This window comes from Macaca nemestrina, chromosome 7 (assembly GCF_043159975.1).
Source record: "Macaca nemestrina isolate mMacNem1 chromosome 7, mMacNem.hap1, whole genome shotgun sequence".
NCBI lineage: Eukaryota > Metazoa > Chordata > Mammalia > Primates > Cercopithecidae > Macaca > Macaca nemestrina.
In genome coordinates this window covers 103,870,305-103,884,069 of record NC_092131.1, presented here as the reverse complement: position 1 = coordinate 103,884,069, position 13,765 = coordinate 103,870,305, and the positions used below count along the sequence as shown (strand labels likewise).

The 13,765-nt window shown below is 35.5% G+C and overlaps 1 protein-coding gene across 8 annotated transcripts in view; it reads right to left on the bottom strand.

Annotated features, from left to right (window-relative positions):
* LOC105488353 (neurotrophic receptor tyrosine kinase 3) overlaps positions 1-13,765 on the bottom strand; it is a 495,170-nt gene that overhangs the window by 112,183 nt on the left and 369,222 nt on the right. For 4 of the 8 annotated variants that reach the window (XM_071100722.1, XM_071100725.1, XM_071100723.1 and 1 more), the window contains 2 exons: positions 7,537-7,578; positions 2,084-2,242 (listed from right to left, as the gene is read on the bottom strand). The exons of 1 other annotated variant lie outside the window; for it this stretch is intronic. In XM_071100722.1, coding sequence (XP_070956823.1) covers positions 2,084-2,242; positions 7,537-7,578 — 201 coding nt within the window. The remainder of the gene's footprint in view (positions 1-2,083; positions 2,243-7,536; positions 7,579-13,765) is intronic. 3 more of the 8 variants (XM_071100724.1, XM_071100726.1, XM_071100727.1) reach the window with 1 other exon arrangement.

Here is a 13,765-nt window from a genome sequence, read left to right as displayed (position 1 = left end):
TTAAAGATTGGTCGTAATGATAAAAATACACAGAATAATCTCTAGCTCAAGAGCTGAACAAATATTATTTCCCTTCTCTGCCTCCATTAGTCTGTATGTAATTAGGCAAGAGCACTGTCTTTTTTCTCCTTTGCATGTCCCTATGCTGCTCAACAGTGCCTTGTCTCCAGTATTGTCTCACGTCACGCTGACTTTGGGAGGGCTGGTCAAACCATTACTGTGTCAGCATCCGCCTGGTTCTATTCACCCTGGAGTTTGTGATGGCCCCTCGGCTCATTTCTTTACCAGCCTGATAAGTCTCTAGTTGCTCATATTTCCCATTCGTATTAGAGCCCCATTTCCACTCTCCATTACCTTCACCTCCAGGGAAAGAGATTCAGCTCAAACTACAGTAGCAGCTGCTAATGCCAAGATCAAAGGCACCAGGGAGTGTCTCTTCTAATGTTGGACTATCCAGATTTGTTGATTTCCATGGAGAAACTGATGATCAGTGACTATCAGTATGTGGCTGCTATGGTGGGTGGAGTAGGGGAAGTGGCTGAGGGCAGAAAGCCTGCCTTTAAGGCCAATACCTCTGTGAGTCTTAGAAGAAACTGCAAACACCCCATTAGCTACTATGAGCCAGCTCAAGAACAGAGGCTGAGTCTTCTATTAAGACCAGTAGCAACCTCAGCCCAGAACTTCTGTTACTGGGGCCACCAAACTACACGGAGGCAGTGTTCAGGTGCATGCATGGTGTGTGTGTGTGTGTGTGTGTGTGTGTGTGTGTGTGTGTGTGTTTCTAACCCCTCCTCCCCTGGGAAAACAGTAGCAATTTTTTAAAACACCATAACAAGTGGGTTCTAGTATATATACTTTCATTATTTTAAAAGATTGTTAAAATACTTTGTTCTACTTTGGGAAATGTGGTCAGGCCCCATTGAGCTTGTGAATCATGAGATAGTACACATTTTAAAAAATAACTTCTTTTCAGTCTTTGAAATTCACTTAATTAAGTGGTCAAGACATAGGAGAGCAAAGACGAACATAGCTTCCAAGAAGAAAGACACTCTCTTGAATATTCAAATAAGATTTCAATACTAAAAGGTTCCTGTGTTTACATTTTCCCAGCAAACAGAACCATAAAAAGAATTACAATGTTTCATAGGTTGGCTGGGATGAAAGACTGAGCTAGTTACTGCCTAGGAACTGCACTGAACTCCCTGGGGCAACATGGCATGGTCCATGCATCACTGAGAAACATCTTGATGGGCTCTGGAGGCAGAGGAGTCCTAGGATCACACCCCAGGCTTTGTCCCTGCCTTGGAGGCTCTTACCTGTGAGACCCTGGCCAGCCCATTTCAGTACCTCAAGCAGACCCCCATCCTTTAACCTGAATCTCAACAGGTGTTTTTGCAAAAATTACTGAATTAATAGAGCTAACGTGCTTAGAAAAGTGCCTGTCACTAAATGTCAGCTACCATTAATTTACGTTTACTAGCATTTTGTATTATTGCAAGTTACAATTATAAAAAATATAATGTGTATTTATTACTATGTTTAATAGTAAACATATTAATAAACATAGTAAAAAACATAGTAATAAAATAAACCTGGTTTATTTTATTCCTAGATGTTCACACATGGCTCTATCAGTTATAAAACTGGCCTTCCCAAATTGACCATCTGGTACATCCCTGGGCTTGGCATACCTAAAACCTTTGTGCACCCATACTATGTGGGCATACTAAGTAGTGGGTGTTTCCACAAGATGGCACAATTGAAAAACTCATAGCTGTTCTATGTTTTCATTTTTTGTCGTAGTGAAACATTTGTGATTTTTCAGGGTAGCAGATTTAAGAGAGCCATGACTTGAGTCTCAATTTAGACATCTGATTTCATGCCCTTTTGACAATTATACCACATTTCCTACAGTTTCATTTTTTTTTTCCTACTAAGAAGCTCTCTGCTCCCACTAATGCCTACATTCCCTCTGCTGGCTCTAAATCCCACCTAATGTCTTGTTCAGTAGGTGCAAGTCCTGACCTGAGATAGCTCTTATCAACCCTCCTGCAATCAAGATTCCTATGCACCCCCTTTTTACCTCTGTGTTTGAGAGTTGGAACCATGGCTGCTTTCCATAGGTGAAGATCTCCCAGAGGATCACCCCGAAGCTCCACACATCGCTCTCTGTAGTGAACTTCCGGTACATGATGCTTTCAGGGGGCATCCAGCGAATGGGGAGCATGGTATGTCCTCCCACCTAAAAGGGGTTGAGATAGAGGCACACAGAGTGACCAGATGGCCAGAATGAGTGTCATCTGTAGCACTCTTCACACATAGACACACTTTTAATGCATCCTATTCTAAGATAGCCACAGCTTTATGCAACTTCTATCAGAGGTGTGTGAAGATGCTGACTTTGGAGACCTATGATAAAGGAGACAACTAGACTAGAAACTAGAGATAACACCTGAGGGAAGGTAGGTTCCTTGGCACTCAGCATGAAGAAAGATCACAAGGTAATCTGAAATGCGAGAGAAGATTTCAGAATCCAGCACTACAGAAAAACCTAACCTTAAGAGCAAGTCCAGCAAGAAGTCAGCAGAATGACTATGCCAGTCACCAAGGATCAGTATCTGCAAACATCAGGTTAGATTCTTTGCTGCAGTGGCACAGTATATTCTGTGTGCATCTGACTTGAGAACTTTAGCTTCTAATTGACAATCTTGAATCTCTCACCACAATTTAGAACTCGGTGTTTCAAGGGAAGGAAACAGAGACATTCCAAAAGCATGGAAGACCATGTGCTAATAAGATAGGAGGTGGACAGAAAGAGAATTCACCACAGTTCTTAGTAAGATCTCGAAGGACAGTAAGGAGAGTCTTTAAAAATAGCCTAAGGAGGATATCAACCACCTGTGAATCTGCCAAACTGAAAGCCAAGGGGAAAAAGAAGTGACTGACAAGGACAAACACCCAGGGTACCCTTCCCTGAGAAAAACATTAGGGAACTCCTCACTGCCCAGCAGGTTAGAGAAGTTAGCATAAGTGGGAGAAAATTCACAGCATGTGTGAAAACTCAGGAACTAATTGCATCATTAGTAAATAGATTTTTGGGAATTGAAACTTTTGCCTAATACATGGAATTCGTTGTTAAAAAACTACTTAATATTGACAAAAGAGTTGTCTACATATGTCCTGATGAATTACTACTTAAAGTTCTTATTTCCTTCTTCTTCTTCTTTTTTTTTTTTTTTTTTTTTTTTTTTTTTGATACAGAGTTTTGCTCTGTCACCCAGCTGGAGTGCAGTGGCGTGATCTTGGCTCACTGCAACCTTCACCTCCCGTGTTCACGCCATTCTCCTGCCTCAGCCTCCCTAGTAGCTGGGTCTACAGGCATCTGCCACCATGCCCAGCTAATTTTTTTTTTGTATTTTTAGTAGAGACAGGGGTTTCACTATGTTAGCCAGGATGGTCTCGATCTCCTGACCTCATGATCCGACTGCCTCAGCCTCCCAAAGAGTTGGGATTACAGGCGTGAGCCACTGCGCCTGGCCTAAAATTCTTATTTCTATGGTGGGTCAGTTAGAGAAATAATAATAATGAATAATTAAAAACGAATAACTTGGGAGATGGGCAATCTTGTTTCCAAAAAGGGAAATCATGTTTGCCTTAACCACTTGAAGAATTTTAGGAGATAAATGATAATACAAGTTTGCAGAACAGTTCTTTTCTTTCCATTTTTCTTTTCTTTTTTTGTTTTTGTTTTTGTTTTTGTTTTGAGATGGAGTTTCACTCCTGTTGCCCAGGCTGGAGTGCAATGGCACGATCTCCGCTCACTGCAACCTCCGCTTCCTGGGTTCAAGCGATTCCCCTGCCTTAGCCTCCTGAGTAGCTGGGATTGTAGGCATGAAACACCATGCCTGGCTAATTTTTGTATTTTTAGTAGAGACAGGGTTTCAGCACGTTGGTCAGGCTGGTCTCAAACTCCTGACCACAAGTTATATACCCACCTTGGCTTCCCAAAGTGCTGGGATTACAGGCGTGAGCCACTGTGCCTAGCCAGAAAAGTTATTTTCAACCTGGGACTTTCTAATCAGGGTAGCTTTGTATCCAGTGTAAAGACAATTGAAGATACTTCTTTCAGACAAGCAAAGACTCAGAAAGTTTACCACTTACACCCTTTCAGAAAATAAAGGAGCCAAGTTAATTGAATACATATTCTAGAAAAACAGAAAAAATAACCCAAGCTATACAATGATTGGAACATAACAAAAATTGCAGAGCATATAAGCCACAAAAATGCAATTTAAATCTGAATAAAGGTTGTTAATTTGGTAGTAAAAGTAATACAATTACTAATAAAGGCTTCCTGTAAAATAGAGACATAAAGTAAATAATAATACTAATAATGCCATTAGTACTACCACTGATACGACTAACATACTTATCTGGAATGAAACTTTCCAATAATTTCTATCATAAATGCATAGAAGTGTAGATATAGAAATAATTAAAAGCCTGATAAAGGCTGTGTGTTATAGAGAGGAAAAAAGAAGCTTACAGTGATTAATTGTTGAGATTAACATTTTAAATTTAAATATGCTTACTAAAATTTTAAAGCAGCTTCTAGAATAGAAATAGTACATATAGCTTTCAAACCATTTTTTTAATAAAGCCAAAATCTTTAACTAATACCAAAAAGACTACAGAAAGGGGGAGTAGGATAATGATGACTAAAAAGCACAAAATGAAAATGAAGCTTAGAAAACACCACTAGAGACAACAAGTACAAATGAGTTATACTACCTCTTAAATGAGAGAGAAATTTAGGTTAAAAAAATCAAGTTGCATGTTATTTAAAATAGACATGTCTAAAACAAAATAGCAGAAAACATTTAAAATGGAAGAGTGCTAAAAATACAACCATACATAAAAGAAAAATATAATTGCTACATATATGCATATATGTGCATATACATGTGTGTATATATATATATGCATATACAGATATATATAGCCAATTACATTTCTTTTATCGTGATTTACACATTGTCTGTTGTTTCATATATATGTGAAAAAAAGGATTCAAAATGTCAAAAATTAAAGTGAGGCTAAATAATTTATATTAAATTTATATCATACTTAATATTATATTTAAAGCTGGTAAAATTCACCATTATGATGATGAAGTTTGTGCTCCAATTAACATAGCAACACTATATAATAATTTATAAAAATATATAGAAATAATACATATGTGTGTGTGTATATATATAAAGAGTAAAAACAAATTATGAATAAAATAAAACTGACAAAGTTATCATTATAATAGAAAAGTAAAATGCTTCACAAATTGAAAGATCAAGAAGACAACATAAATGAAGATACATTTTAAAAATACAAATAATGAATTTCAATAAGTAGATATGAGTGTTGTGATTGCATCTTTTAGTTTCCTTAAAAAAATTGCACATTATTTTCAATTACCTAAAAAACATTTATGAAAACCAATCACATATTAAATCTCAAAGGAAATCTGGAATTGCAAGATAAAAAACAAATATGAAGTAAAAATAGGAAACATTTTCTGTATCAAATATAATAAAATAGAAGTTAACAAGAAAAAAATAATTTTTTAAAAGTTGTCTTTGGTCAATTAAATTATTTGGTAAAGAAAAAATTGAAAATAAAATGTAAAAGTATTGATTGTAACAGTAACTAATGTCCCATTTCTTGAAATCTATGAAATACAACTAAAGTAATTTTTGAAAAAAAATTACATCATTTAAGCATTTATTTTTAAAATAGTGAAAATGTAATTAAATCAAATAAGGATTCAGCAAAAAAAAAAAAAAAAAAAAAAAAAAAAAAAGGCAGTAAAGAGTCACGAAACAAATGCAAGGAAAGTAAGAAGAAATAAACAATAAAATAAAATAAATACTGATTAGTCTGTGTAAAACAAACAAAGCAAAGCAACCAGCCAAAAGGAAAATAAAAATCAGAATTGATCTACACAAACAATTGTTAGTTCTCTCAAAAGTTACATAAGCTTTTGACAAGATTAATAAGGGATGTAGAGGAGACAAATGTAAAATGTTAAGAATATTATAGCCATAAATTTGAAAGTGTGCATGCATTAATTGGTTCACTAAAAAATATTAATTTTTTAAAAGTTAAGATAAATAGAAAAGTTGAATACAAAAACCACAATTGTAAAAAAAAAATCTATACATTAAAAATGTAGAAGGTTCAGATGGTTTTCTAGGTGAGTTCTATTAAAGTTTTCTGTCTTATTTATACTTTTTCATAGCAAAAGAAGACAGAAACTTTCCTAAACCATTCTATGTGGTTTAAACATCCCTGAAGACAAAATCAGTCAAATTTAACATACAGCTTTACATATACATTTACATAATAAATATCAACACACATAGTTATCTATATGTGTGTAAAACTATCTGTTATGAATATACTCTCCAAATATGAATAAAATATTACATCAAGATCAGCAATATATTACAAGAATTCCATATTACAGCTCAATAAGGTTTACCCTAGAAATGTAAGAATGTCTCAACCTTAGGAAACCTACTGTTAAATTTACCAAATTAAAAGATAAAAGAAGAAAAACCATCTTTTCAAAAATGCCAAAAATTCCCAACATCTTTTTCTAATTAAAAGTCTAATTCACAGAAGGTAACTTCCTTTATTGAATATGCTAAATATCATATTTACTGACAAAACTTTAGGAAAATATAAGGTATCTTCTATCACGAATTTTATGTGACATTTTTCAAGAGGTCCCAACCAATGCAATAAAGCAAGAATTTTTTAAATGGGATAGAAATATTGAAAAAAATGTCAAACTGCTGTTGTCTGAATATGATATGACTATTCAAGACAATGAACTAAAAAGCAGTTAGAACCATTATCTGAAGAGAAACACACAAAAATCAAACTATTCTCACATGCCAGTGGCAATGACTTCAAAATACGATGGACAATAAGATTGTTTGTACAATAACAACAAAAGTGTTTAAAGCACCTTGGCATAAACCTCAGCAGAAAATGCCCAAGGTTATTTAAATAAAAGCATTGAAAAACATAAAAGAAGATCTGAATAAATGAGAAGTTGTATCATTTCCTTGAATAGGAAGACTCAATGTTATACATCTTTCATTTCTCCTTTAGATTAATCTGAAAATTTAACACAATATATATGAAAACTGAAATGAAATGGTATATGGAAATTGACAAGATGAATCCAAACTTCATCTAAAGTAGTAATTATTTGATAAAAACTAAGATATACTTGAAATACAACAACAAGGGAGAGTTACTCTATCAGATAGCAAAGCATTTTATCAAACTATGTAATGAACACATTGCATTTTGGCATAGGTTAGACAAATTTATTAATGGAACAAACTAGAGAGTCCAGAGGCAGACCCATGTATAAATATTCGAATTTAATATATGAAACAATGGGTTAGTAATTAAAGTATTGGGACAATGAACTATTCATTAAAAAAAATACACTTAGATACCTACCTCACACCATATACAAAAATCATTTCCAGATGGATTAAAGAGCTAAACATAAAAAACAAAACAATAATAATATTAGAAGAAAACTTAGAAAAGTATTCTATACCCTCAGAAAAGGAAGGCCTTCCTAAATAAGACACATGTTCAAGAAGCCATCAAGAATAAGATTTAGAGATACAACTTACAAAAATTAAATGCTTTTGCATGGCAAAAGACAACATAAGCATAGCTAAAAGACAAATGACCAAAAAAGTACAATATATGTAACAGACAAAGAATTAAAATCCATATAATACAAAGTGCTCCTTCAAATTAGTTAGGAAAAGCAACCCAACAGAAAAATGAATACAGGATAAGAACAGATGATCCACAAAAGGACTAGAAATGGCCACAAACATGTGAAAAGATGTCAATTAAAACAACAGAAACATACATTTCTGAATGTCATTTGGGAAAGATTGAAAAAAATTGATGCTATCTTGTATTTGAGAGGGGTGAGGAAAGAGTTATTCTCAAACGCCACTGGTGAGAAATGTTTCTGCTTTTTCTGAGGTCAGCTTGGTAGAATCTGTCGACATTAAAGGTGCAAGTGACTTTGAACCCAGGAATTTCACCTCTAGGAGTCTTAGAAAGATATTCACTCATGTAAGCAAAAATGTTTAGTTTAAGGTGTTTATTTCATTCATTCTAAAGGCAAAAATGTGTTCACTGTTCAAGTTATACACATCAGTTAAAAAGAATATAGTAGAGCTATGTGTACTGATATGTAAATATATCTAAGATATATTAAGTGACAACACAAGGCATTGAAAAATATATTTTAGTATTCTTATTCATGTAAAAATGTATATGTGGATACAGATGCAAATATATAGTGATACCATGTAACCTTGAAAATGCATAGAAAAATGTCCAGAAAACCAACAAACCAGTGGCTTCCTCTATAGTGTATGAGTAGTGACCAAAGAGAAAAACCCATTTTTTGCTATATCTATATATACACACACACACACACACACACACATAAACACACACACACATATATATATATATATATATTCCTATGCTGTTTGAAATTTTGTGATAATCATGTATCACATTTGAAAATTTAAAAACAGTAAAAAAATAGTGTGAATATAAGGAAACCAGGTTTCCTTATATTTAAGTTCTATTTACTATATTAAAAAATTAATATTTTTAAAAGAAAAATTATGTTTGTGATAGAATATTGTAGACTGGTTTATTGCACTTGGTTTGTTGATTTAAAAAAATAGAAGTCAGGAATATAGGAACATTTCTCTTGGTGAAAAATTTTCAATAATGGAGTCTTACAAATTGATGCTGGTGTGTGTCTCATTTCATAATTTTAAACACAATCCAGAAGAGGTATTCCAGATTGAAAGCTCCAGTTTTACAGACAGAAATTCAAGTGTCCTGGGTGTAAACTGTGATGCACTTAAGTATTCGAGCAAAAAAAAAATGTCAGAAGGATATTAATTGGTCACAGAGGCTCCCCTGAGAAGAATCTTCAAAATTCTCACCAAGCAGCACAGCCAATGTGGATGAAGTTTATACACCATTCTTCCAGGAGTGGACTAGTAATAAAATATTTCAAGAAGCCTGTGATACAACAAAGAGCATGACATTGGAAGTCAGAAGCGCTGGGTTCTAAATGTCACTTTTGACAAGCACTTAACACCCTTTGCACTTCAGTTTCCTTATCTTCAAAATAAGAGTGAAGCAACAATCTGCCTAAAATGAGATTATGTATGTAAAAATCCATTGAGCATCGTTAAGTGCAAAAGTGTATACACAAAGTACAGTAACTGTTCATTGTGTGTGTCTTTACATGCTACTGTGCAGCATAACAAACCTAATTTCCTCAAATTTCCTTATTTCCCATAAAAATCCAGGCTGATTTTCCTCCAAGCTGACCAATATCATTCTTTGGAGAGACCCTGTTTGGGAAAGGTAGTGGTCAACGCCTTCCCTGGTAGAAAATTATTGATAAATATATCCCATGGTAAAACTTAGCCAGACATAAACTAACCAGAAACAGTAATATGAGCAATAAGAGTAGTGCTAATTAATTAATAATGAGTGCTGGCCACTGCATGTTACATACATCCCTTATTTAAGCTCTCTCCATTCCTGTGTGATAGAAGCTTCTATCACCCCCGTATCACAGATGAAAATAAGGTACCTTGCCCAAGCACTGCATAAGAAATATTAGCTACTGACCCAAGCTCTCAATGAGATAATTAAGTATTTTAAGACTGAACCCTGAAAAAAGAGATGTAAGTAATAATGCACAGGAAATATTCCAAGGAATGATTCTAGAAATAAAAATAAGTACTTGGAGGGAAACAGATCTTTGGATTGCACTGGGGAAGCGCCCATGGCTACCTTGGTACCTTCCACCAATCATTGCCTTTCCCTGCCCTATCACACACGCTCACAAAGAGGATGGGAGTTTGAAAAATCTTGGAGGCTGAAAGTGCTCATGGGGAATGAGCACTAATTAAAGAATGCAATCCTGGTTGCATTATTAAGACTGTTTCTCAGAAAAATGATCACTCCCGGTATACTAGAGATCAAGCTGGAGCAGAACGAGAATGTCACTATCTCCATAAAATTTCTTTTATACCCGGAGACCAGATGGGTTCTGAATGATTCTGGATTTTGTGTAGAGAGACCAGAGGTGCCTGATCAACTCAGGCTTTAGGATATCCATGTCAAGGTCAACTACAAACCAAGAACTTACAGGAGAGGGTCAAGTGCCTATTCCAAAATCTGGCCAGGCCAAGGAAGTTCAGTCTCTGAACTCTGAACCTTCCCTGTAAGCAGCTTCCTGGTGATTCCCATAGTCCCTCGGCAGGGGGTGCCCTTGACCCCTTTCCCACCAATATTTTGTTAAATGCTTTTACTAATTTGCTTCACACCTTAGCAGGGCTGCCAGATTAAATACAGGATGCCCAGTTAAATTTGACTTTCAGTTAAACATTTTAAAAAATTATAATTATGTCCCAGATATTGCATGGAACATACTTGTACTAAAAATATGGGTTTTTTTTTTTCTCTAAAATTCAAATTTAACAAGGTGTCCTGTATTTTTATTTGCAAAGTCTGGCAACTCTGGATTTCAGACCTGGTGAGGAAGTTGACATTATGCTCCAGAATATCTTCCTTTTATCTTCTAGGCTTTCTGCACGTGTTCAGGCTCTGTCTCACTCCCTTTGCCTCTGCCTCATCCTAAAGAAGACTGCTGAGTTAGGGATACAATGCACAGAAAAACTTTCTTCTCTCTCCTCCTGCGCTCTTCTCAGCCTTCTCTCCTTGTTTCTCCTTAGCATCCTCCAGTGGGGTGAATGTGGCAGAGAGGGGACATGGCAGCCAGGATTTTCCCCTATAAACACAGCCCTGCTACCTTCTAGCTGCAGATCCCTGGGCAAGTCATTTTTCCTACTCAAGCCTGTTTTCTGGTGTGAAAATGGAAGGGATAACTATAATCACTTCCCAGGGCTGTTTGCCTGATCATAAGCACCTGGCATGCTTGTTAAAAATATACATTCCTAGGCTTTACCGCAAACCCAATGAATTAGACCAGAGGTCAACAAATTATAGCTTGTCACTTGTTATTGGAAACAGAGTTTTACTGGCATAAAACCATGCTCATTAGTTCATTAGTTCCCCCTTTTTTTTTTTTTTTTTTTTTTTTGAGACAGAGTCTCACTCTTGTCGCCCAGGCTGGAGTGCAGTGGCAGGATCTCAGCTCACTGCAACCTCCACCTCCCGGCTTCAAGCAATTCTCCTCCCTCTGCCTCCTGAGTTTCTGATTACAGGCACATGGCACCATGCCTGACTCATTAGTTTCCATATTGTCTGTGATTGCTTCCATAATACATGGGCTGAGTTGAATAGTTACAGAAGACATCACCTTAAAGTCGCAACAGGGGCCACCTGCAAAGCCTAAAATATTTACTATGTGATCTTTTACAGAGTTGGGTGGCCTCTGACTTAGATTCAAAGGGTAGAAGAACCAGAAACATATGGTTTTGTTGTAGCATTATCAAAATACTAATAACACCTTAACACCAAATACCATTCAGTGTCAAAATTTCCCAAATGTTTTCAAGTGATTTCTGAAAGTTGGATCCAGAAAAGATCCACACATCACATCTAGTAATGTCTCCTAGGGTCTCTTAATCTATAGGATTCCCCTACCTTCTGCCCCAACTTTCCATTGATTGATTGATTGATTGATTGTTGAAGATCCCAGGTCACTTGTCCCACAAAATTCTCACAGTCTGTTTATTTCACTGTATCCCCATGGGTCATTTCACCTGTTCCTCTACTTACTGCATTTCCTATAATCAGGAACACTTGATGATACCTGACTAGGTATCCAGAGCCCAGATTAGTTCTGGGTTCATAAATGGTGCTGTTTGCTTCTTTCTGTAACACAACACGAGACAAACTTCTTTGTGCTGTTAAGACTGATCACTGGATTCAATCTGATTATTATAAAGTTCCCTTTCACCTAGCAATTTTAGCAGCCACTGATGATCATTGCCCAGGTCCATTATTTCATTAGTGGCTGCAAAACGGTGACATTATAATCATGGTATTCCTTCTGCATATATTAGCTGGAAATCTTTTAAAAATAAAAAGTTCCTTTCATCAGCTATTTGGCTACACTGGAAACAGTTTATACAGGACAGGTAAGATAAATTCGTTTTCTTTATTACTAGTTATTAGAATAACGAATTCATCCCATAGTATCCTCCAGAGGTGACCAATGAGAGGATTGTTTTGGTTTGTTTTGGTTTTGAAAAGCATTACCAATGCTTGTTCTTTAAATGTGCACACACACACACACACACACACACACACTTGAAGTGTTTCATTCTATCGTAGTTAGCAGTTATTATTTCTGAAGCTTGGTGTTTCATCTTTGGGAAGTGAAAGCCTATGCCTGTGTCTTCTCACATAACGCCAATAAACAGTCTTCATAGCATCCCTGCTTTCTGACATAAAATAATACTCTAGGCTCATCTTTTACATTTTCTACTCCAGCCTTTGAATCAGTCATATCTCCAGGGATTCCTGGATGGTTTTGGAGGGCAATGGAATTTAAAGACCACAACATGGATCATTGGAGTGCTCATCTCTACTGGGGTGGTTATTATTTTAGGTCTTTGTTGTAAAAATAGCTAGGAAAAAAATTCTTAAGAGAAAAAAACATCATGACTTCATATTGGTTTTTTTCAAATCAAATTTAGAATTACAGAGCTTTTACTTCTTTACTTTTATATTTGTGTTTCTTCTCATGCATAAAATATTGATCCCTATTAACACTCATAATATTACCTGCTTTATCCTAATTTGTATAAATAACATACAGTATATCAGAGAGAGTTTCAAAATAACAGTTCAATATTATTACTAATAATATGATTACTGAAAACAACCTTCAACCTACAATCTTTGCAGCTCTTTCTGTCCTTAGAATCTACCTACTAGGGGCACATAGAAAACATAGCCATGTTTTAAAGTCATTTGTAGTAACTCCTTTCTGTGTGGTGAAGCCACCACTGTAATATACAATTAGGCTTATTTGTTTCATTTTTGCCTTTAATTTTTAGGACTTGCTTTGTTTTTTATTTTCCATTTGATTTAATGGTGCTTTATAATGATGTAAAAACTGAGACATTGTTTCAAAGTCAAAACCACAAAACAAGGTACATTCAAGCAAAATTTTGTCCCACCTCTGCTGATTTTCCTCATCCTGTTCTCTTCCTCCTACAGATAATCATTTTAGTTTGGTTTTAGTTTATCTTTCTATCGTTTCTTACATAAGCAAATATGGATTTACATTCACTTCTTCACTCTCTTAGATAAAATTTTTTACATAAGCAAATATGGATTTACATTCACTTCTTCACTCTCTTAGATAAAATGTAACATACCATATCTGTTCTATACTTGACTTTTTTCACTGAAGTTCACTCATTCTTTTTACAGCTGTAGAGGATTCCACTGTACTATTCCAAGATGCCACAGTTTCTCCCATCAACCTCCTATTAATAGGCCCTTTGATTGTTTCCGGTCTTTTGTTATTGTCCATGAGGAAGCGCACTTTTTACTAGACCTCACGTTATCCATACACACCCTGAAGGGCAAGAGCCACTGTCCCATGGGATGAGGTCTAGAATTTCCATGCCATGTAATA